This window comes from Monodelphis domestica, chromosome 2, assembly GCF_027887165.1.
Source record: "Monodelphis domestica isolate mMonDom1 chromosome 2, mMonDom1.pri, whole genome shotgun sequence".
In the NCBI taxonomy this organism is placed as follows: domain Eukaryota; kingdom Metazoa; phylum Chordata; class Mammalia; order Didelphimorphia; family Didelphidae; genus Monodelphis; species Monodelphis domestica.
The window spans coordinates 495,231,850-495,252,375 of NC_077228.1; the positions used below are offsets into that span (position 1 = coordinate 495,231,850).

The 20,526-nt window shown below is 45.2% G+C and overlaps 2 protein-coding genes across 3 annotated transcripts; both read right to left on the reverse strand.

Annotated features, from left to right (window-relative positions):
- Positions 1–3,833: 3,833 nt before the first annotated feature.
- SF3B4 (splicing factor 3b subunit 4) lies at positions 3,834–7,781 on the reverse strand. Its single transcript, XM_001365429.4, has 6 exons — positions 7,248–7,781; positions 6,688–6,816; positions 5,511–6,053; positions 4,982–5,188; positions 4,390–4,563; positions 3,834–4,246 (listed from the first exon to the last, which is right to left on the reverse strand). The coding sequence occupies exons 1-6, from the start codon at positions 7,279–7,281 to the stop codon at positions 4,059–4,061; spliced, it is 1,275 nt and encodes a 424-aa protein (XP_001365466.1). The 5' UTR covers positions 7,282–7,781; the 3' UTR covers positions 3,834–4,058.
- A 1,955-nt stretch (positions 7,782–9,736) lies between these two features.
- Positions 9,737–19,534, reverse strand: MTMR11 (myotubularin related protein 11). Of its 2 annotated transcripts, none has more exons than XM_007485359.3 (17): positions 19,209–19,534; positions 18,774–18,864; positions 18,291–18,412; positions 17,918–17,978; positions 17,592–17,734; positions 16,901–16,979; positions 16,598–16,733; positions 16,285–16,372; positions 16,084–16,172; positions 15,857–15,981; positions 15,563–15,629; positions 15,257–15,327; positions 14,637–14,803; positions 14,175–14,348; positions 13,704–13,889; positions 13,078–13,371; positions 9,737–12,736 (listed from the first exon to the last, which is right to left on the reverse strand). In XM_007485359.3, the coding sequence occupies exons 1-17, from the start codon at positions 19,269–19,271 to the stop codon at positions 12,590–12,592; spliced, it is 2,103 nt and encodes a 700-aa protein (XP_007485421.1). In that variant the 5' UTR covers positions 19,272–19,534; the 3' UTR covers positions 9,737–12,589. The 2 variants fall into 2 exon arrangements, with proteins under 2 accessions (XP_007485421.1, XP_007485422.1); XM_007485360.3 differs by having other exon boundaries at positions 18,774–18,840; positions 19,209–19,522.
- Between the last annotated feature and the right edge of the window lie 992 nt (positions 19,535–20,526).

Below are 20,526 nucleotides of genomic sequence, written 5' to 3' on the forward strand. Positions count from 1 at the left end.
ATAGAAAAAGCACCGTAGTTAGAATAAGAAAATCTGCGTTCCAGTCCCAGCCCTTCCTCTTCTTTTGCGGTGTTACTGTGGCCAAATTATAGAATAGGATTTAGAACTGGAAGGGACCGTCCGAGGCATTTAGAACAAGAACGTTATAAAGGAGATTTCCAAATGGCTTGGAAAGTGGTTTAAGATGACGTGAAATCCTCCATCATTTAACCACTCTGGAGCTTTCATTTGCACAGTGGAAATCTCTGGTCCATCTACTTCCACAGGAAGATTGTGAGCTCCAATGAGATGTCTGTTAAGTATTTTGTCCTGACAAAATGCCATACGACAATCATTCATGAACGTGTCTCTTGCCTTCCTTACTTGGCTTGGGTTGAAAAAGGAAACCACAACCCGAAATGGGAGGAAATAAGTGCGTGATGGCTGGCTACTCTACAGTAGTGGCCATTCACCATGACCATACTCCAGATCAATTATTCGAGGTTCTTCCAATAGGAAGAAGGGGAGGAAGGATGAAGGGGAAGGGAACATCAGAAAGGAAAATATATTCAGGAGTCATTGAAAACCTAAGAGATAAACAAAGGTTGATACTTGACTTTTTTTTTTAACTCTTGATCTCTTAGAATCAATATTGTATATTGTATATTGGTTCTAAGGCAGAAGAGGGGTAAGGGCTAGGCAATGGGGGTTATGTGACTTTCCAGATTTGAACCCAAAACCTCTTGTCTCTAGGCCTGGCTCTCAATCCACAGAGCCATCTAACTGTCCCCTAATACCTGACTTGTAAAACTTTATACTTTGTTTTTTTTAAACCCTTACCTTAACAATAGGAACTTATTGTTACCATAACAATAGGAACTATGCCATATCCAGCATATATTTCTCCTCATCTCTTGGTACACCATCTCATACAAGTTCTTGAACATACAGGTTCAAATCTGTCCTCAGACACTTCCCAGCTGTGTGACCCTGGGCAAGTCACTTAACCCCCATTGCCTAGCCCTTACCACTCTTCTGCCTTGGAACTAATACACAGTACTGACTCTAAGACAGAAGGTAAGGGTTCAAGTGTCCGAGACCAGATTTGAACCTAAGACCTCCCGTCTCTAGGCCTGGCTCTGAATCCACTGAGGTACCCAGCTGCCCCCTAAAACTTTATACTTTTAAGAGAAAATAGATGAAGCCTAGTTAAGTAAAAATATGAAGCAGTATCAACAAATATTAAATATTTGAGTGCCAGATAAGTCCAAGATAATGTATGAGATGGTGTACCAAGAGATGAGGAGAAATATATGCTGGTTATGGCATAGTTCCTATTGTTAGGAAGTTACAGTTTAGTAGACTGGAACAACACATGAACATAAATATAATGGAAGCAGAACGAAAAGCAAATGATAGTTAAGAGGAGAGGTCAGTCCCAGGAAGGACAGGTAGAAGAACTCAGTGGAAGCTACATGGAAGGGAAGGGGCTTAAGCTGTCCTTTTTATTTCTGTAATTAAATTCACAGGATTACCTGTACTGGTTCCTAAGTCATCACGTCCCAAATCCTCATTTTGTAAAGAAACTATGACAAGGGAAGGCAAGACCAGTCAGCTAGCAGGTGTGGAAACCTGAACTAGGTAGGTGGCAGGATGGAAATGGGTCAAATAAAATCAAAAGACAAGTTAAAAGTGGTTGAATGGGCATAAGTGAAGAAGGCAATTTTGACTATGTGACAGTCTCAGGAACAGGAAGAAATGGTTTGTACTGATGACAGAAATAGAGAAGTCAGGAAAGGATAGCAAAGCGGCACTGCTGAGTTTGAAGTAACAATAGAACTTACAAGTAGAATGTAAGTTCTTAGCAAATAGCAGGTACTTAAGAAATGCTTGATTGGTAGTTAGCTATATGGGGCTGGAGCTTGGGTGAAACGTCAGGTCAGAGATGTGTCATCAGGGTAAGAATAGTTGAAGTCACAAGACATAATCAGTTTGATGAGGGGAAAACGACATAAGTGTTAAGGATTGAGCCTTTCAGAATGTCTTGGGTTTAGGAGGAACAAAGCCCAACGTAGATTCTCAGAAGTTGATTTTTCCAGAAGGTATTCATCAAGGTGGGTACTAGTGACACTTGAAAGTAGTTTTAGGAAGTCAGATTTTGTAGAGTTTACTTCTGAAATACTCGTTTTTCTTGTCTTTTATATTTTATAGGTTCAACTACCTCTATGTAGTTCCCAAATCTACATCAAATCCTCCATATCCCAACTGGATATGCCACTGGTATTTCATATTCAACACATCCAAACATCCTATCTCCTTATTTCCATCTGTCCAGGAAGCCACCACCCTTCTGGTCACCCATATTTACAACCTAGGATCAATACTCTTTCAGTCATCCTCCATATTGCTTCCAACTCAACTGATTCTCCCTCTCCATCCTTCACACCTGCCCCTCTCTCCATTCACACTAACTCAGATCCTCTTCACAGCTAGTCTGGACTTTTAAAAAGTTCAGTTTGTCTCTCTACCCACAGCCCCTCATCTGCAATCTCTTCTCATTACCAAATGGATCTTCTTCAGGTTTTGCTGTGTCATTAACCTGTCCAAGAAACCTCAGTGGCTTTTCTTCCTAGCATAAAATGCAACTACCTTTGTTATTTCGAAGAGCCCTTCCTAAAGGGCCTATCATTATAGGCTAATTAAACATTACAATCATCACAAGCTATTTTTCATATTGATCTATGTGCCATTTCCTGCACATGTTCTTTTTCTCACTTGCAAGTAAAGTATCCTCATTTCTGCAATATTCTCCTTTTTCATTCCTGCCTCTTGGACTTGGACATTCAAGCTCAGCTCACACCACCCCACACAAAATGGCTTTCCTGATTGTCTCAGTGATTGTTAGCACTCTCCACCGAAGTGTGTTGTGTGACCTCGAAAATGTGGGTTCAAGACTGCAAAAACTGTAAAAATAATTTTGGTGTCTTGATTTTATATCAAAAATAAGTGGTTGCCATGGGAAAAATTCCCAAAATATGAAATACCCAAGTCAGCTGGGTTTTATGGAGATTTTAATTAATATGAATGAAGGAATTACGGGAAGAAAAAGAGAGATGAGTTTATAGTGGGAAGGGCCTAGGCCTTAAGAGAGACTAGTCAGTCTCTTATCAACTCACCACAAGATTTGTCCCAAGCAAAACTCCAACTAAGTTCAGAGAGACCCTCCAATTCAGCTTCCAAACTCAACTAAGTTCAGAGGCCCCAGCTCTGAGCTCCTGACCTCCTTTTAAAGAGAATTTTCTCCTATGTCACCTCCCCTAAATTTTCACATCTACCAATCACAGTAGCCGCTTTCCACAGGACTGACCATCCTTAATTCACATCTTCTTTTGTTATCACCTTCTCTGAGCATACTAAAACTTCACACCTCTTGCTGAGCTTGCCCTTTGTAAGTTGCTTGACCTTTTGAGTGATTAATTTAACCTTCATAGATACTTAGCACCCTTTTGTATTAGATCTAAAAATAGACTTAGCTTAAGGTTTTGGCCTCACTATAAGTATGAGTTAGGGACTTTTCATTGTTCCATCAGGAGTCTACAACTTTATCTTCCCTTAAGGCACTGTCTAAGTTTGGATGGAAGTTCCCTGAGGAAAGAGTATTACATTTTTTCTTTGTATTTCATCAAAAAGCACAATGTTGGGGCCCTTAAGAAATGCTAGTTGAATTACAGTCAAAGAATAAATGATGTTGAAAAAGATTGACAAATTCAAGCCATAAACACACACAGGCTTCAACACCATCGATCCTTTCTGGAAGAGGGGGGTTATTTCAACAAGAATGATATCATACAGGATAAACAAAGGATCCAGCTTTATTCACTGTCAGAATTTGGGAAAGAAGTGGAGCCCAACATAGAAAAAAGTCCAGTGGGGGGAGGGAGGAGGAATCACACTGGAAAAAAGGGCAAAATTGAGGAAGAAAGGGGTGGCTCAGGCCCAAGGGGCAACAGTTCCTCTGATTGGTCCAGAAGACAGGGAGAGTCTCAGAGGAGTGCGGTAGATTATAGAGAAATTTGGCCCTACTGAGGAAGAGGACCCCGAAGTGGACCACGGGGAGGTACTGGGGGTCGTGGAGAAGGTCGAGGTGGAGGAAGAGGTCCTCTCTGATAGCCATAGGGTGGAGGTCGAGGGGGACCGCTGTATCCATGGGGGGGCATTAACGGAGGAGGTCCTCGCATCCCATGGGGGGGCATGGGGCCTGGGTGACCTAAGTGAGAAAAAGAGAGATTAGAGAAAACAAGAAGCATAAAATATATCAGTGTGTGATAAATGTGCACAAGTATTTGAGGGAAAAGGATCCAAGAAAGGAGAAAGTATGAGATGTGATGGGAGGGAGTGAAATCCACTCACCCATGGGAGATCCAAAAGGTGGTCCTCGGGGCGGCATTCCCATAGGAGGAGGGCCAGGATGAGGCATTCCTGGTGGTGGTCGAGGAGGAGGTTGTCCCCCTGAGCCTGGGGGCCCTGCATGGGGGTGTCCCAAGCCATGGGGGCCATGGTGGGCGAGCTGCATCTGAGACATACCTAGACAAGAGAAAGACAAATAAAATGGAGGGGGGAAAGAGCAAAGATAATAGAAAGGAAAAGAGGAACAGAAAGTCAAGAGAAAAAAGTAGAGGGATAAGAGAAAAGAAGGGGGAAGATTCAATGCAGAAAATAAGGTTGGTAGGAAACAGGTTTTACCCCCACTATATTCTTCCAAAGAAATAAAAAAACTGAGGAGTTAAAATATAGAAATTATCTCCTACTCTAAGAAGTTCTCCCTAAGAGATCATGTACCATCTCAGAAATAGAATTAGGAACTGGGGGGCTGAAAGGATAGGAGGAATCATGAGAATAAGATATAGACAAAGAGATAGAAGAGAAGGAGAACAGTATTTAAGACATAATCCCCTCCATTACCCTATTTGTCTCACATTCATTCCAAGCAGAGAACACTTACCGGGATGAGGCATCCCACCTGGTGGGAATGGATGGGGATGTGAGTGTCCATGTCCAGGATGTCCAGCCCCAGGGGTTCCTGCTGATGGTGGGCCATGGGCTCCAGCTCCAGGAGGCATAGGTGGGGGAGGCATTGCTGGGGGTATTCCTGGAGGAAGGGCTCCAGGAGGTGGCACTGGAGGTGGGAATGAGCCTGGTGGGGGCATACCTAAGAAGAAATCAAGAAAAGAAGTTTGTATGGGAAAAAGACCAAGTCCCAAAAAAACAGGAAAGAAACTTTGTCTCACCAAGGTCTCACCTACCACCTAAAAGAATGAACCTTCCTTCTCCACAAATTACTTATCTAGTAAGAGATTTAAATGAAACATTTATATCCCCTCCCCCAAGAAATTCTATCACATTCACTCTCTCAAAGTCTCCCACTTCCAGAATCCCATCTCTTTTTCCTTGCTATATGATGAGGATCTGTTCTCTTGGTCCCTACAATCTCACACTGCCCCTCATCCCCACAAACCCAGCTAATGTTTTACCTGGTGGAGGAAGCCCAGAACCCAGAGAAGACACGACAGGATTAGGGGCAGAGGGTGGGGGTGGTGCATCAGCAAATAGCTGATGAGGCCGATCTGCCTGAGACAACGGGTTCTGTGCTGCCAGAAGTCGCTCAGCTGCAGAGCCATGGCGTTCACCCTTAGAGTCCTTTTTGAAGGCATAAGATACTGTGATAGGTCGATTACATAGGTATTGCCCATTCATGGCCTCAATTGCTGCATCAGAAGCATCAAATGATGCAAAATTAATAAAGGCATAGCCCTTGGAGTTGCCTGTGTCAGGGTCCCGCATTATTTTGGGAGTCTGCAAGATAACCCCAAAGGCGCTGAAGGTATCATAGAGCAGCTTCTCATCAATCTCAGGATCTAGGTTCCCTATGAAAATGTTGGCCCCCACATCTAAGTTCTTGTTGTGAGCTGATGCTTTGTTCACTCGTATTGGCTTCCCATACAGCTTGATCATATTCATGATCTTAATGGCATAGTCAGCATCCTCCTCACTCAGGAATTCCACAAATCCGTAGCCTGGAGAAAGTAATGGTTGGAAGATTGATTAGCTGTGTACTATCTAATAAGAGTCAAAAATAGGACTTAATTTAGCCCACCCCACCACCAAAAAAAAAGAAAAGAAAAAAAGAAGGCCCAGCATTTAAACACGCAAAAGAGTAAACAGTCCAGGTACCAACAATAGTATGTTCTTCATGATAAAAGAGAATTACAAATTCAAATAAACTACAAGCTAAAGAAAGTTTCAAGGCAAGGAGACTGAGAAAGTAGCATACACACATTTGACACTTGCATAGGCTTTTACAATTCAGTAAGTGATTTCAGCTGTTATTCCATTTGAGCTCCTAATTGGACAACCTTATGTATGGGCAGCTAGGGGGTGAAGTGGAGTGCCAGGCCTGGAGTCCGGTACACTAATCTTCATAAGTTCAAATCTGCCTAGTATGAGCCTGGACAAGTCATTTAGCCCTGTCTGCCTCCCTGCCTCATCTGTAAAATGAGCATAAGGAAATGGCAAATAACTCCAACATATAGCAAGAAAACCCCAGCTGGGGTCAGGAAGAGTCTGACATGCTGAACAACAACAAACAACATATTTTGAGGCTGGGAACACTGAAGCTCCAGCAAGAGCCTTTAGATGCCCCTTCCTTACCTTGGTGCTGGCCCGTGACCCTGTCTTTGGGCATATGGGTGTTGACCACGGGTCCAGCCTGAAGAAAGAGTTCCCATAGCAGAGGTTCACTGACTTTCTCGTCCAGGCCCCCCACGTACACGGTGGCATCTGGAGAGGGAAAGAGAAACAGAGGTAGATCAGGATGGGGAGGGGGGGGAAAGAGGGGAGAAGGGCCGAGGGAGGGAGCCCAAGGAAGGGGGGTGGTTACCATGATCGATAAGGGAGAGCGACAGGGCCGGACGAAGTGAAGAACCAGCGGGAGCCGACCACAGAGTGTGCGGCTCCTCTCACAGGGAAACAGCGAACCTCCCAGAACCTCTCCGCCGCCTCCGGAGGCTTCCCAAAGGTCCAGGGAACAGGGACGTGGGGAACCCGAGGACCCTCCTTTCCCGCACCCTCGGCTAGATAGGCTCTGCTGTCCCGGCGCGGAGGCCCCTCCGACGCGGCGACGCCCCTCCCCTCGCCCCGGGCGCTCTAGACGAGCGGAGTTCAGGCCCGACCGGGCGCGATTCGGGGACTCCCGTTTCGCTTGCACTCACCCTGATTCCGTTCGGAGATGGGCCCGGCCGCCATACTGAAAGTGCTCCCGCCGTCTCCAAGCAGCGGCTCCGTACCCTGAGCGTTTCCGGTTCCGGGGCAGCAGTAGGGGAGGGGCTACCGGAGGAGGACGGGCGAGAGACGCGACGGCGACCATCTTGGAAGCGCCCGGCGGGAGCCTCCATGTTGGCTGAGGTGGCTTGAGCTGCCTGAGGGCGTGCTGGGAGTCAGTCACGTAGTGTCTGGGCGGAAGCGCCCGCGAGAGGCCGCTCTCACGTGATTTGAGGGAGCGACTAAATAACTGCTTCCTTCCCCACCCCACCCCCGACCACGAACCTCAGAAATCTAAATGTAATAAAGCTTTATTTTTCAAGATAACTAATCACGTGGTCATGACAGGCTGACTTCTCAGTTTAACCCCGAGAGAGTTGTGAGGACGATCCCAAAATCAAGGTTAAATGTGGTCAAGCGCTAGAGAAGCGGCTTCCAGCTCACCAGTACCAAAAGGCTCCCTTTCGTCCTAACATGGAGGCGCCCCAATGTTGCCATGGCAACAGAGGTTCCCCAGCCCAGAGTACGTAGGCATCCTGGGATGATAACTGGAGGGGGAGGGGGGTGAAGTTGGAGCTGGAAATAGCCCAACCTTTCGTTCTACAATTGGGTAAACTGAGGCCCGAGGAGGTTTAGTCACCCTGAAAGGGCCTTAAAGTTGGCATTTGTGCAAAAGAACCGCAGATGCTGGGTGCTGCTGCCACCACCTCGGCCCCCATGCCTTTCCTCAGGTTTAGGGTCTTCAATAGCCTCTCCCCCTACCTCAATCCTTTCTGCAGCCAAAGTCACTGCCCCCCAGGCCACAAGCCCACCTGGCTCCTGGTTCTTCCATACCAAACCCACCTACTACTCTTGTTAGCTCTGCCCTCCACCTGTTCCCACCCATGTGCAGCCTGTACAAAAGGCATCCTCCAGCCCTTCCCTCCAATGACCTGCCTGTTGCCTTAGCTAGCACACAGGGTGCCAGGCCACCTGATCTTCATGACAGAAGGGCCAAGGAACTTTGTACAAGATCTCAACATCCACCTTGTGGCCTTTACTTTGGGAGAGATGTTAAAGTGCCAGACTCTGTGATCCAGCGCCAGGATATCTCCTCCCTTTTGAAACATCAAGGGTGCAGGTGGGTCTAGAGGCAGGAAGAACTGAACTCCAATCCAGCCTCAGCTATGAGGCTTTGGGCAAGTCACTTAAACTCTATGCCTATTACAATAAATGAGCATATTTCTGTACATGGAGGTTATAACAGCACCTACTGCACAGGTTTGTGGTAAAGACCAAAATGAGCTAACATTTGTAAAGCATTTAACAGTGGGCCTAGAACATGGTAGGTATTACATAGAAATGCTTCTTCCCTTCCCATCTTCTCTGGATAAAAGAGTACAGTAGAAGGATGGGCACTAACCACTCCCTAACTTCTTTTCTGCTTTTCCTACAAGAATGATTTCCTACAAAACAAATTCCTACAAGCTAGAACAAAAAACTCTGGTCTGGGAATTGTAAACTTTAAAATTACTCCACCCTACTTAAACCTTACTTTAGGGGAAGATAAAGTTGTAATCTCCTGATTGAACAATGAAGGTACTTAGTTCTCACCTTATAGTGAAGCTAGAATGTTAAACTAAGTCTACTTTTAGATCTTAATACAAAAAGGTGGTGGGAGCAGGTGGAGGGCAGAGCTAACAAGAGTAGTAGGTGGGTTTGGTATGGAAGAACCAAGAGCCAGGTGGGTTTGTGGCGGGGGGGGGGGGGGGGGGGGGCAGTGACTTTGGCTGCAGAAAGGATTGAGGTAGGGGGAGAGGCCATATAACTATTATTAGTAGTAGTTTCTCGGTAACCGAGGATGACGATTGTCTTTGTGCGCTTTCATCTGTGATGTAGATGAGTGTGCACAAAGACACTTGTGCGTGAAGGAGATTTCAGTGGAAAAGTCAATGCACAGAGACAGTCCCACTCTCTCGGCTCTTGAAGCCTGGGTCCAGTGACATGAAATATCATTACAACTGGAGACTTCCTCAGCTGCATTGGATAGCTGTGTTGTCTTTTGTGCTCCAACACACCCTAAGCACTCCACAGTGCTTTGCTGCGTTGCCCTCTCAGCCGTTGAACCTTCTAATTGGTTTCTTCCGTCTGTTCAGCTGAAGCAGTCTTCACATGCTGGGTGAGCAAAGCCCTGGTTCACCAGGGGTCAACAACCCAATGGCTACCCTCACAAGGTTTAGCCAGCCTGTCAAAGCCGTTGCCCAGGGTGTGGCCGCAGCCCCATGCTAGCAGCCACTAGGAGCCACAAGTGAGAGCTGGGTGTCTGGTGAGGCCATATAACTATAAAGGTTAAATTAGTCACAAAAAGGTCAAGTAACTCACAAAAGGTAAACTTAACAAAGAAGTGTGAAGTAACTCTAAAGAGATAATCAAATCAAAGAAGGTGAGAACTAAAAGTATAGGCAGTCCTGGAGAAAAAGCCTTTAATGTGATTGGTAAATGTGAACATTTAGAGGCGGTAAAGAGTTAGCTGAGAGCTGTGTGCTGAGCCTTATAAGCTATTGTCCAGTTCGATGGTGAGTTTCTGGCTGAACTTTCCTCCTTTACTTTCCAACTTTTTCTTCTCAGAAGTCTCTAATCTTCTTCATTAATCTAGAGGTGGGGAGTTTAAAACTCCCCTTGGCATAGGCCAGGTAGGAGAAATCCTATATCCTCTTTCCCCCTCCTTAAATTTCTTCCCTCTATATTAATTAAATTACCATAAAATACCAGATTGATTTGGGTATTTTATTTGGGATTTCCCCTGGTGACCAATTAAATCTACATTTTAAGTCACAACTCTAAATTCATCTTTACAGCATCAGATATAAAGGTCAGCCCTCTGACCTTGTCTGTCTGTCTGTCTCTGTCTCTGTCTCTGTCTCTCTCTCTCACACACACACACACCCTTGGTTAATGCTCTCCCTCTTTGGACTGTTTGACCTTTTTTTCAGTCCCTTAGACTTAAGCACAAAAATGCTCATCTGTCCCAGTTCTAGAGAAAGTAACTACCATTAAGCACTGAGGACTTGCCCAGAGTCACCCAGTTCATAATGAATAATGGTGTAACCCTTTAAGACTTGCCATACATGAAGGTTTACATACATTACCTCACGTAAGCCTTAAATAATGCCTTGTTTTAAGCTACTACCTCTAGTAGTCGTCTTCATTTACAAGATGGAGCAACAACTAGTATCAAGGGTAGGATTCAAACCAAGGTCTTCCTGCCTTAGTTCAGCGTTCTATCCATTGTCAAGCTTCAACATTACATGCACATGGGGTACATTGTGTATATTCATCGCTTATATATGACCTAATCATTCAACTAGCATTTTATTTATTAAGCAGTTATATGTCAGAGCAGGATGCTAAAGGTTAAGGATATAAAGAAAGACAAAAGACTCTCAAAGAAAGAGTTCATAGTCGAATGGGAAGACAACATGCAAACAACTATGTACAAATAAATTATATACAGAATAAATTGGGGGTAATCTCAGAAGGCACTAAAATTAATAACCGGGGGAAACATCTTGAAGAAAAGAGTTTAGCTTACTGCTAGCTCAAAACATTCCACTATCCCATTAGTAATTTGGTTGGATTCTCTCAAGTCCCCAGGGGTGTATCATGTTCACATCAAACTACCTCTGTAACAATGCACATGACTACAAATTGGGATTTAAGGAATAAACTCCTTGTCATCCAATCCAGAACTCTATTCCATTTGTTTACCTCAGCTAAAGGCTTGGTCCCTTTCTATTTCCCACGAACTTCTCAATTTTGCAGGAGACCTAAGACTTGAAACTCCAAGAATTTAGATCTTAGCTTACTCCTCACAGTTTGAACTTGACCCCCAACACAATTGAAACTCTTCTACATTACTCCCTAAAAAGTCACAGAAAAATCTTTCTAATCAAGACCATGTACTATCATGTATATGGGCCCACCTGTAATTAAGACCTGCCATAATTTTCACTTGGTCCTTTCTTCCCATTGTCTGAAATTGATATTTGGTGTTGGATGACAAATGGCCAGTCAGTTGGATGAAGACATCTCTGCTCGTATATTATTCCCACAGCACAGGATTTTTTTAGCTCTCTTTCCCCAGCCTTAACCTACTGCTCATTCCCACATTTCTCTTTCAGAAGCAAAACCCACAGCTTGTATGAATAATGTTCATTTGTAGCTTCTGTAAATGCCACTACAAATAAATACTTTAGATATGGAGGAATATCTCCCAATCCCCCTCAGAGGTCATAGAGGGCTGAGCTGGGCTGGATTATGAAAGAGCTGATTTTAAATTTGGCTCCAAACATTTAACTATCTTTGTGAGTGACCCTGGGAAAATCACTTAAACTGAGTTTCCTCTACTGTAAAATTAGGATAAAAATGGCATCTACTCTGCAGGGTTGTTATGAGAATCAAATTAAATAATATTTTTAAAAAGTGCTTAGCCTAGTACGTGGCTTATAGTAAGAGCTATTCCCCCTTTTCTCTCCTTTCTACATTTATTTCCATGGGCAACAGTAAAGAGAAAAACTAGAAATTAAGAATGAGAGGCAGGCAGGACAATTAGGAGGAAGTTGGTGGGGCCATGTTGGTAAGGGTCCCAACCAGCTTCTTCAAATACCTCACAACTGCAAACCCTCAAAGGATGGGGATGGTCCTCAGGAGAAAGCAGGTTAATTCCCCAAATAATAATTATAAGAAAAATAATTTCCAGCAAAAAACTGCCTCTGGGGAATTAGAGGAAGGAGCCGGTGTCAATGTTGGGATTGTCTAGAATTATAATATTTCAGAGCTGGAAATAGCTGCAAACATATTCTAGTCAATACACACTATCCCAAATGTCTTAGTGCAATGTTAAGCCATTAAAGCTTAAATCAGACTTGGGATACCTGGTACAAAATAATATTATTTTACATATTAAGAAAATGAGGTTTTTCATGAAAAGTGATTTCAGAACCAAGACAAGAATATCCAGCTCTCTTGAGCCTTAGTTCTATGCTCTTCCCAATACACCAAATAGTCAGTTCGCTCATTTTAGAATAAGACTAGATCTTTCCAGATCAAAATCTGATCCTGGATATAGAGGTTGTGGGGAGGGCAAGAACATAAGTTGAATCCTGTTAAGCTTGTTTGGTAGTCAGGGAAATGAGGAGGGTGGAGGTTAAGGCAAAGTGAAGATCTATCAGATCAAAGAAACGTATGATCCTAGAATAAGAAGCAGTTTTCCTCTGCCCTGTCTAGCTCAAAGGGAAGAAGAGGGCCAGATATCTCATCGGGATGGAGACAGGGGAGTATCTGGGTCTTTGGTCTTCATATGATCCCTGCTTGATGGCCTTGATGCCCATGTCCTCAGCAGGCCCTGGAGCAGGGCCAACTCATCTAAGAGTCCAGAGATTGTTGGGGCTGACAGACCTCTCTAAAGGAGAAATGAGGACAAAACAAAAAGATCACTGCAAGTCTGTGTGGCCACCCCACCTACCCAAACGCTTCACTGTTTCTAGTATCTCCTCAAATCCTCTTGAAGTTCTAGAGTTCACCAGACTGTTCCAGCATTATAATATCTTATAAAGATATAAGTATCTTACATTTCATTATTGCTTCTCTGAATAAGCTTTCTTTGGCTTCCTGGTGCCTGGCACATAATAGGACTTCATATAAATGCTTGTTGATTGATCTTCCCACCAACAGCCCTGCCAAATTCCTTCTTTTGATATCTACTTGCCACCCTACATTTTTGCTCTGGTATACCAGCCTTACCTGGACCTCAGGCCGTCCCCTCAGGTAGCAGCGTCTCCAGAGTCTGATCTGGGGCCCAAGGAATCCAGGTAACAGAAGCCCCGGAGGCAAAGGGGAGGCCCCCCAATGAGGAGGGAGTCCCCACTCTTGGTCAGCCAGGCTATCAGAGGATGCATTGTGTCGAGGGAGCCACCGTGAAGAGGACATCAGTGAGGAAAAACCATCCCTCCAAGGACAAAGCTGGTTCAGTGGGGTCAGAGTCCCTCGAGAAAAAAGGAATATGGATCGAGGAGGGCCAGGAGTCACTGAAGTTGGCTACAGAGAAGTGGGGAGACAGCTCATTACCAAGCAATACAATCCATTTAGAGTTTCTGCTTCTTTCTCTGGCCTCATCTACTCTCCCCATTGATTAGGGCTAAGACATCTAAAGGACAAATGGAGGAAATACTGGAGTGGCTTCTTCATAGGCCAAGTGAGAAACTTGAGATCAAGGAAGAAGACAACCAAAACTCTTTTCATCTCTTTCTAGAGTTTTTGTCCCCATAGGGGAAGCTTGGGACCATGAAAGTCAAGAGCTAAAACTCAAAATACGGTTTCCTCCCCTCCCTCCTAGTTCTCCCCTCTACCTTCCTTACAATGAAGCTTACCTGTTCTCTAGGGGAACAGATATCTGAGCAGTGGTGTGGTTCATAGCAGGGATTATAGAACTGTAGTATCTGCTGATGGCTATATCGAAGACCCCAGTCCCATACTGTCAGTGGTCGGGGGACAAGGTCTCCAACTGGAGGAGCCTGAGGAGATCCTGGTGTATAAACCTGGGTATAAGAGCTGAACTAAATAGAAGAAGAAAAAAAAAAGGATGACTAGGTTTCCAGAACTCTCCACTTTCAGAGGAATAGAGTGCTAAAACAATGCTTATCCACACCCCCACACCCCACAAAAAAGTTATTGGAGTTTTGGTGACTAGAGAACTCTTTCTGACAAAGCTCATGCAGTCATTGATCAGTCATCTTCCCTTTCTTCTTACCTTCCTCCCATTTTCTTACCATCCAGCAAAAAAGCATATAATTAAAATTCAGAGAGTAGCCAAGGAAGAGCCAAGAAAGAGCATCACTGACCTGCCCATTCTGCTTTCTTCGTTCCCAGGGGGTGTCTCTCAGGAAAGTAGGGGTGTCAGGAACCCGGACACTATCATGAAGGGCCAGGAGGAAAAACTCAGAGAATTCAAACTCTGATGGGAACTGATGGAGCAGCTGCCAGAGGCAATCAAGGAAAAGAAGGAACACTGGGGCCTAGAGTTGGGAGTTTGAAAGTTAAAGGGTATCGTTAGAGAGCAGTGATAAGGATTAGAAAATAAAGGGACATTCAGAAAAGAAGAGGACAGATATTTCAAGGGGAGAGAGGTTAGGACAATTGGGAACCAGGGAGTATTGGGAAGCTCTTAGACTCTAGAATTTTTCCTGCCCATATCTGTTGAACACTCTTCCAAGACCTTCCATCTCATTTTGATGGTCTCCTCTCCAATCCAAATCAACTTCACTAGCTCCTTGCCTTTTCAATTTGATCCAATTCCCTCTCACCTCCTCACTTCCCCCAGACCCTCCCAGACGGGTCAGGAAGGGATGTCCAGATGCCACCCACTCTCGTTGGACAATGGTCTGGAAACCATGCAGAGTTCGAGCTCCAGGATCAGAGAGCAGCTGAACAAGTGAAGAGAGGAGGCTGTTGAGGTCACGATCACCTTGTTCTGAGAGGTAAAGAGAGAGATCAAAGGGTCAGGTAGAGAGAGAGAGAATAGACATTAAGAAGTTGAGAGGGAATGGATGCAAGTGAAAGGGCCAGAGAAGAAGATAAAGGATAAACAAATCAAGGGAAAAGGAAAAGCCAGACATAGAAAAAGCTAAGATGAAAGGTGAACAAGGTTTGATAGAGCACATACAGAATGAAAGAGAAAGAGATGAAACTACAGGTATGGGAGAATTTCCATTTTTCCTGCTTTCCTGTTGTGCTTCCTCATGCCCAACTGAAATGGGTGCAGGAAGGAGAGAAGATCCCAAGAATAACTTCTAAGTTGTTGGACAGAAGAGAACTGAAAATGAGAGAGAAAAGATGGACTTCGGGTCACCTTCCCTGGAAAGACTCTAATCTTGTGTCATAGACAGAAAGGCAGGGGAAGAGCTAGGAAAATCCAGAGACTCACCTTGAAGGACTACAGAGCGGACCCTGGAAGTCACTAGCACTGAGATGTCACTGGCCTTTCGAAGACAGGACCTGATAAGAAGAGGGTTAAAAAAGGTTCTGCTGATCATTATGGTGAAAGTGGGAAGTTGACTTTAGCATCTTGCCATCTTTTTCTGCCATTCAAACTAAAATAGAGCTACTTCTGGGAAGAAGCGAATAGCTAAGTCTGGAGGGAGTCTAGAGTTCTAGAGTTCACAGAAGACTATGGAAGGGGTTAATGGAAGACTGGAGCAAGGTGTGCAAATTATAGGAAGGGGATGATCACCTGACATGGTCCAGCCATCTTGTTCCCTCCAGAGCTGAAAGCCATTTCTCCTCAGCTACAGCAGCATCTGGTTGAGAAGAGTCAGAGGAATGAAGAGGATCAGGAAAGCGGAATTTTCAGGAAGATTCAGGTTCAAAGTATTAAGAATAGGATCAGTGATCAGAAAGAGTAAGAAGGTCTTCAGGATCCCACTGAGGGACTTTTAAAAAAAGGGTCCTTTTAAAAGAACAAAATGGTTCATTGATCATTGGGACAATGGTCACATTCCAATTAAGTAAAAGAAGTCAGCCTCACCTGGCAAGCAAAGGGCCCGAAGCCTCAAGTGGGCAAGCTGGATATCTGCAAGGGTGGGTAGTTCGTCCACAGTATCCACCAGGACAATATCTGAATGCCCAGCTTGGAGTAGTAACTCCACTGCCCTGTGGATGCAAAGAAGAAAGTAGAGAAGGAAGAAGCATAAGGAACTTTGGCTGTCCCCAGACTCTCAGCCCCTGATTCCTCCCTTCAAACCTCTCTTGTACCTGATATCCTCCCTGTTAGGATCACTGGCTTCATAAAAGCCACCAGAGCGGAGAAGATCGCTGCCTCCAGGGTGATGCCAGGATAGGCGCTACAAATGGGGGTCTCAGGTCATTATAGGGAAGAAAGATTCCTTGTTCCACCTTCCCACTTGTCCCAGGGGCCCCAAAACCCACAACCCTGACCCTGATCCCCACACTGACCGGTCCACGGCCCTGATGGAAGTGAGAAAACGCCTTTCTGACTTCACTGTCCAATGTCCGTCTAGGGACCCAGAAGTATTGAGGGAGACTGTGGAGTCAAAGGTTGGCTCAATGACCTCATAATATGTCAATTGTGTTATAATTTGAGAGAAAAGTAATCTAGAGGGGTCTCAGGTTTTAAGAGAATGATGGGTTAAGGGGCTACCATGAAGGTATCTCCAGGAGGCAGAGCTTGAACGTTTACCTTAAGTTTGGTTAGAGATTAGCTGAGCCTGCCTAGTAGAAGATAGAGATGTGAGGGTATTGGATTCACCTGGTAGATACATCGAACCGCTCATTTACTGTGCTAACCCTCCAGCCTCTGGCCCCATGCCTCCTCCGTTCAGCTTCCCAGTCCTCAGGAGTCTCTAAGAGTGGAACAGGTGGCTCATTGGAGCCCAGACCACAATCTAGAGAACGGAAAAAGAGAAGTACCAATCAGCTCACCCTTTGTCTCCAACCAAACTGAACCCCCATTCCCTAGCCTCAACTTTTCTGTTTCACTCAACCTCTTACCTTTCCTCCATCCACCCCAAATCATCCTTCACCTCCCCACGCCCCAAGATCTTCCACTCACAAGCTTTGCTCAGAATCATTCCTTCATAATGTTGGGCTTGACTGTTCTGCTTTCTAGCCTGGACAATCGCCATGGCCACCTGTGTAAGAAATAACCACCCCACCCCCTTTGGCTTAGACCAGAATGGTAAATAGAAGGGAATAGGATTTATGTTTCTTCCCACTTCTTATCAGAGCAAAATAACAGTCCTTATTGAACTATGAGCTGGTTAAGCCATACAAAGAAGACTTAGAAAAGTCCACAGTAGGGGTTCTTAACCTGGGGTCTATGAGCCCACATTTTTTAGGGGATCCATAAACTTGGATGCAAAAAAAAAATTCTCTTTTTTTCATTAACCTCTAACTGAAAGTCTTAATTTCTTTCAATTATGAATTAAAGGGAGAAAAAAAGCACTTTATCTCAAAAGGGGACCAAAGGTTTTTAGCAAAAGGGCTCATTGATACAAAAAGGGTTAAAAAATTCTGGTCTAAAGGATAGGTAAGAGAAATCCCTATTAGGGATCAAATGGGATAACATAAGTAGAATACTTTGCAAACCTTAAAGCACTATGTAAGTGCTAGCTATTTTAATAATAATAACAGTTATTAATTATTACCCCAAGAGTTTGATGGAGTTGCCTGGTAAAGGGCGTACATCTCCTGAGGGAGTAAGATGGAAGGAATGAGCCCTTTTGGGGATAGGGGTGCCTTACCCTAAAGGCAAGAGGCTCCAGTCCTCCATCTCCAAAGCCAACTCTCAGAAGCCGAAAGTCTCGTCCATGAATTAGGATTTCATCAGGAATAAACTTGAGCAGAGACCCTGGACGAAGAATCTGGGGCCTGCCCGGGCCATTTACTGAAATCAAGGATCAAGGGTCAGAAAATAGTACAACAGCCAAACAAGGGGCTCTCTCTACCCCAGGGAAAGTCTACCAGCCCCATCCTACTCCTACCCTGGGAGACTAGCTTGAGGGGCTTGCCCCCACTTATAGCTGCACCCTGTCACCCAACTTCTAGAAAGGGGCTACTCTTCAATTACCAGCTTCCAACCGTCCAATGTTGCTGAGAGAAAAATCATAGTCACTGTTCAGTACAGAGTCCTAGGGGAGAATGAGGCAGAGGAGATGTAAAAAGGACATTCTCCTGACTTCCAAGTCCCCTTCCAATTCTAAATCCATGATCCTATGGTTTTCCCCAGAAACTCCCCAACCAGAGGCAGTCAGATCTTGATCCTCCCAGACAGATGGACTCTGAAAATTACCCCAGCAAAAGGTACCTGTGGAAAAAGCTTTCTGCCTCATCCACTGCCAAACAGGTTTTGTTATTATTAATGAATTATTATTTATTAATGCTTCTTGCTGCCCCTTCTTACTTTACTCCACCTGTCCCCTCCAGTTTTCTATCCATCTCACCTGTCTCACTTGCCAGCCTTGGGGGCAGAATAATACTCTCAGGTTGGTACACATCAGAGTCCCAGGCAGTTCAGGTTCTAGCCCCCTTCTCACTCCTGGTGCCCAAGCCAAGATCTTTTCCCCTAATGAGGAAGGAGAAGAGTGGGAGGTGAATGAATCATATGGGGTGAAAGTATTCCCTCCTCAACAAACCTCCTTCCATTCTCACCCTTCTCCTCTCTACAAGATCAAAAAGGATGCTGAGGGAAGGATAAGTTTCTTCCTCAATTTGAGCTCCTTGAGAAAACAAAGGGTCACTAAAAGAGGTCATTCCTTCATACATGGCCACCATCTTATAGGTGAGTAAGGGAACCTGAAATCCAAGCTCCCCGTGAGCCCCTGAACAGAGAAGGGGATGTTCTGAGGGAGGAAAGGGATCACGGAAGAGGAGGAGAGCAGGGAAGATTGACATTTGAGGACATCATCTCCTAGAGCCCTTGGTACCTGGAAGGCATCGAAGAGCTGGGCAACTACTAGTCTGTGGACTCCTTGGCTCTTCCATCCGGCTCACCTGCATGGACTTTGGTCGTAAGTGCTAAAAAAAAAGTGAATTGCAGATCTCATCCCCCTCCCCCACTTCACCATTTCCCCCAAGTTGAGGAGTGGGGCAGCATGCAGGGTACAGCCACCAGTTCTTTCCCAAGCCAATCTTCAAATACTCAAGGAAACTTCGGGGTGGGTGGGAGTGGTGGCTGGCCAGCAGCATAAGGAGAAGAATTGGTTAATGGATAATGAAAGAGTGAACTTGAGACTCCAGAGACATTGGGAATGATCCAGCCACAGTCAGCCTGAACTTGTACCAAAGTCAGATACACTCTCGGTTTCAGAACTCCCACCCTAGCCTCCCTGCCACCCCCTTGCAGCTCCCCTTCCTCTTACCCCCATCTCTGGCTCCTTCTGTGGTGGAATGTTGAAACTCCGGCCCCGGCCCCCCCACCACATCTCCCTGGCTCCATTCAGGGGAACTGAGGGATGAGGAGGGGGTGAGGAGTGGCTAGGGAGACTCAGAGAAGTCTTGGCCCAACTGAAAGAAGGTTGAGTCCTGGGGAAGGGAAGAGATGGGGACTGCGGGGTGGGGAGAGGAAAAAAGCAAAGAAGCAGCCTTGGACAGAATTCTTTTCTGGGCTAAGGGAGAGAGGGCTTGGGTTGGGGGGGGAACAACTCAGGGTACTCTAGAAACTTCAGACTACTCCGGAGATTGTTGGGGGGGGGGGTGGAAATGAGATGCCCTGCCCCTTAAAGGGGAATACACATGATTTGCAGAAAGTTTGGAGAAGGGTTTTAAGAGAGTAGGCTGGAAAAATAATTTGGGGAGAGAGAGAGAGAGAGAGAGAGAGAGAGAGAGAGAGAGAGAGAGAGAGAGAGAGAGAGAGAGAGAGAGAGAGAGAGAGAGAGAGAGAGAGAGAGAGAGAGAGAGAGAGAAAAGACTTGTCCATTTCTATCTTCTTCCTACTGATCAGCCCATAGAATCTTTGAGGGAAGCCCAAGGGGTGCCCAGACAATAAAACAGAACTATATGAACTCATAATTTGGGCCACTTCTTTTCTGGGGTGAAAGTGTCTCACTCAAACCGGGCTCCTTCTTGAGGCACAATTCTTTTACAAGTCTCTGTGTGCATCCTTGTGTTCTGAAATATCCCTCCTTCCCCCCAGTTTGACAAGAAGTTGCTATGGATGAGGGAAAGAGGTGCCCCTGGGGATTTTCCATCAGGCTCAGAGACCCAAGGATGGGATATCAAGGGTGGCTAAGGCAGAAAGAAAAAAGAATATATCCTGACTCTGTGGTTAGTCATACAGAAGTGGGGGATAATGACTGAGCCAAGGAGATAAAACAAACTCACGTGTGGGACAGACTGTTCCTCCCCCTAGATCTTCCTTTCCCAGTACCCTGCAACCAATTGGGGACTAGAGCAGCCTTCAGACATCCCCCCCTCTCTTCCTCCCCCCAACTACTGTACATTGGATACCCCCACAATCAATGATTCATGTTCTGGGCAGTGTGGGCTGAGGGCCAGGAAACCTCTCCATACAAGTGGGTGGAGGTCTCTCTAGGCAGGCTCTGGGGTAGGGAATTAGAGGGGCTGGAGATCGATGGAGAAAAGTGGGCACATGGATCCAAGATGAATATAAAAATAAGATGCAAAATGAGATTTAAATGAGTGGCTGTTTTGAGTCCCTAGAAACCATTGACAGGTTGG

Bases quoted from the DNA above. Each gene is read 5' to 3' on its own strand.
- SF3B4 (XM_001365429.4), bottom strand. From the start codon at position 7,281: ATGGCGGCCGGGCCCATCTCCGAACGGAATCAGG. The intron at 6,817-7,247 runs GTGAGTGCAAGC...TTCCCTCTCCAG, and splicing joins CATCTCCGAACGGAATCAGG to ATGCCACCGTGTACGTGGGG. The intron at 4,247-4,389 runs GTGAGTGGATTT...TTTCTCACTTAG, and splicing joins ACCTTTTGGATCTCCCATGG to GTCACCCAGGCCCCATGCCC.
- MTMR11 (XM_007485359.3), bottom strand. From the start codon at position 19,271: ATGTGGTGGGGGGGCCGGGGCCGGAGTTTCAACATTCCACCACAGAAG. The intron at 14,804-15,256 runs GTGAGTCTCTGG...TTTACCTCTCAG, and splicing joins CCGCTCTGTAGTCCTTCAAG to AACAAGGTGATCGTGACCTC. The intron at 14,349-14,636 runs GTGAGAGGGAAT...TCCCAACTCTAG, and splicing joins GGTCTGGGGGAAGTGAGGAG to GCCCCAGTGTTCCTTCTTTT.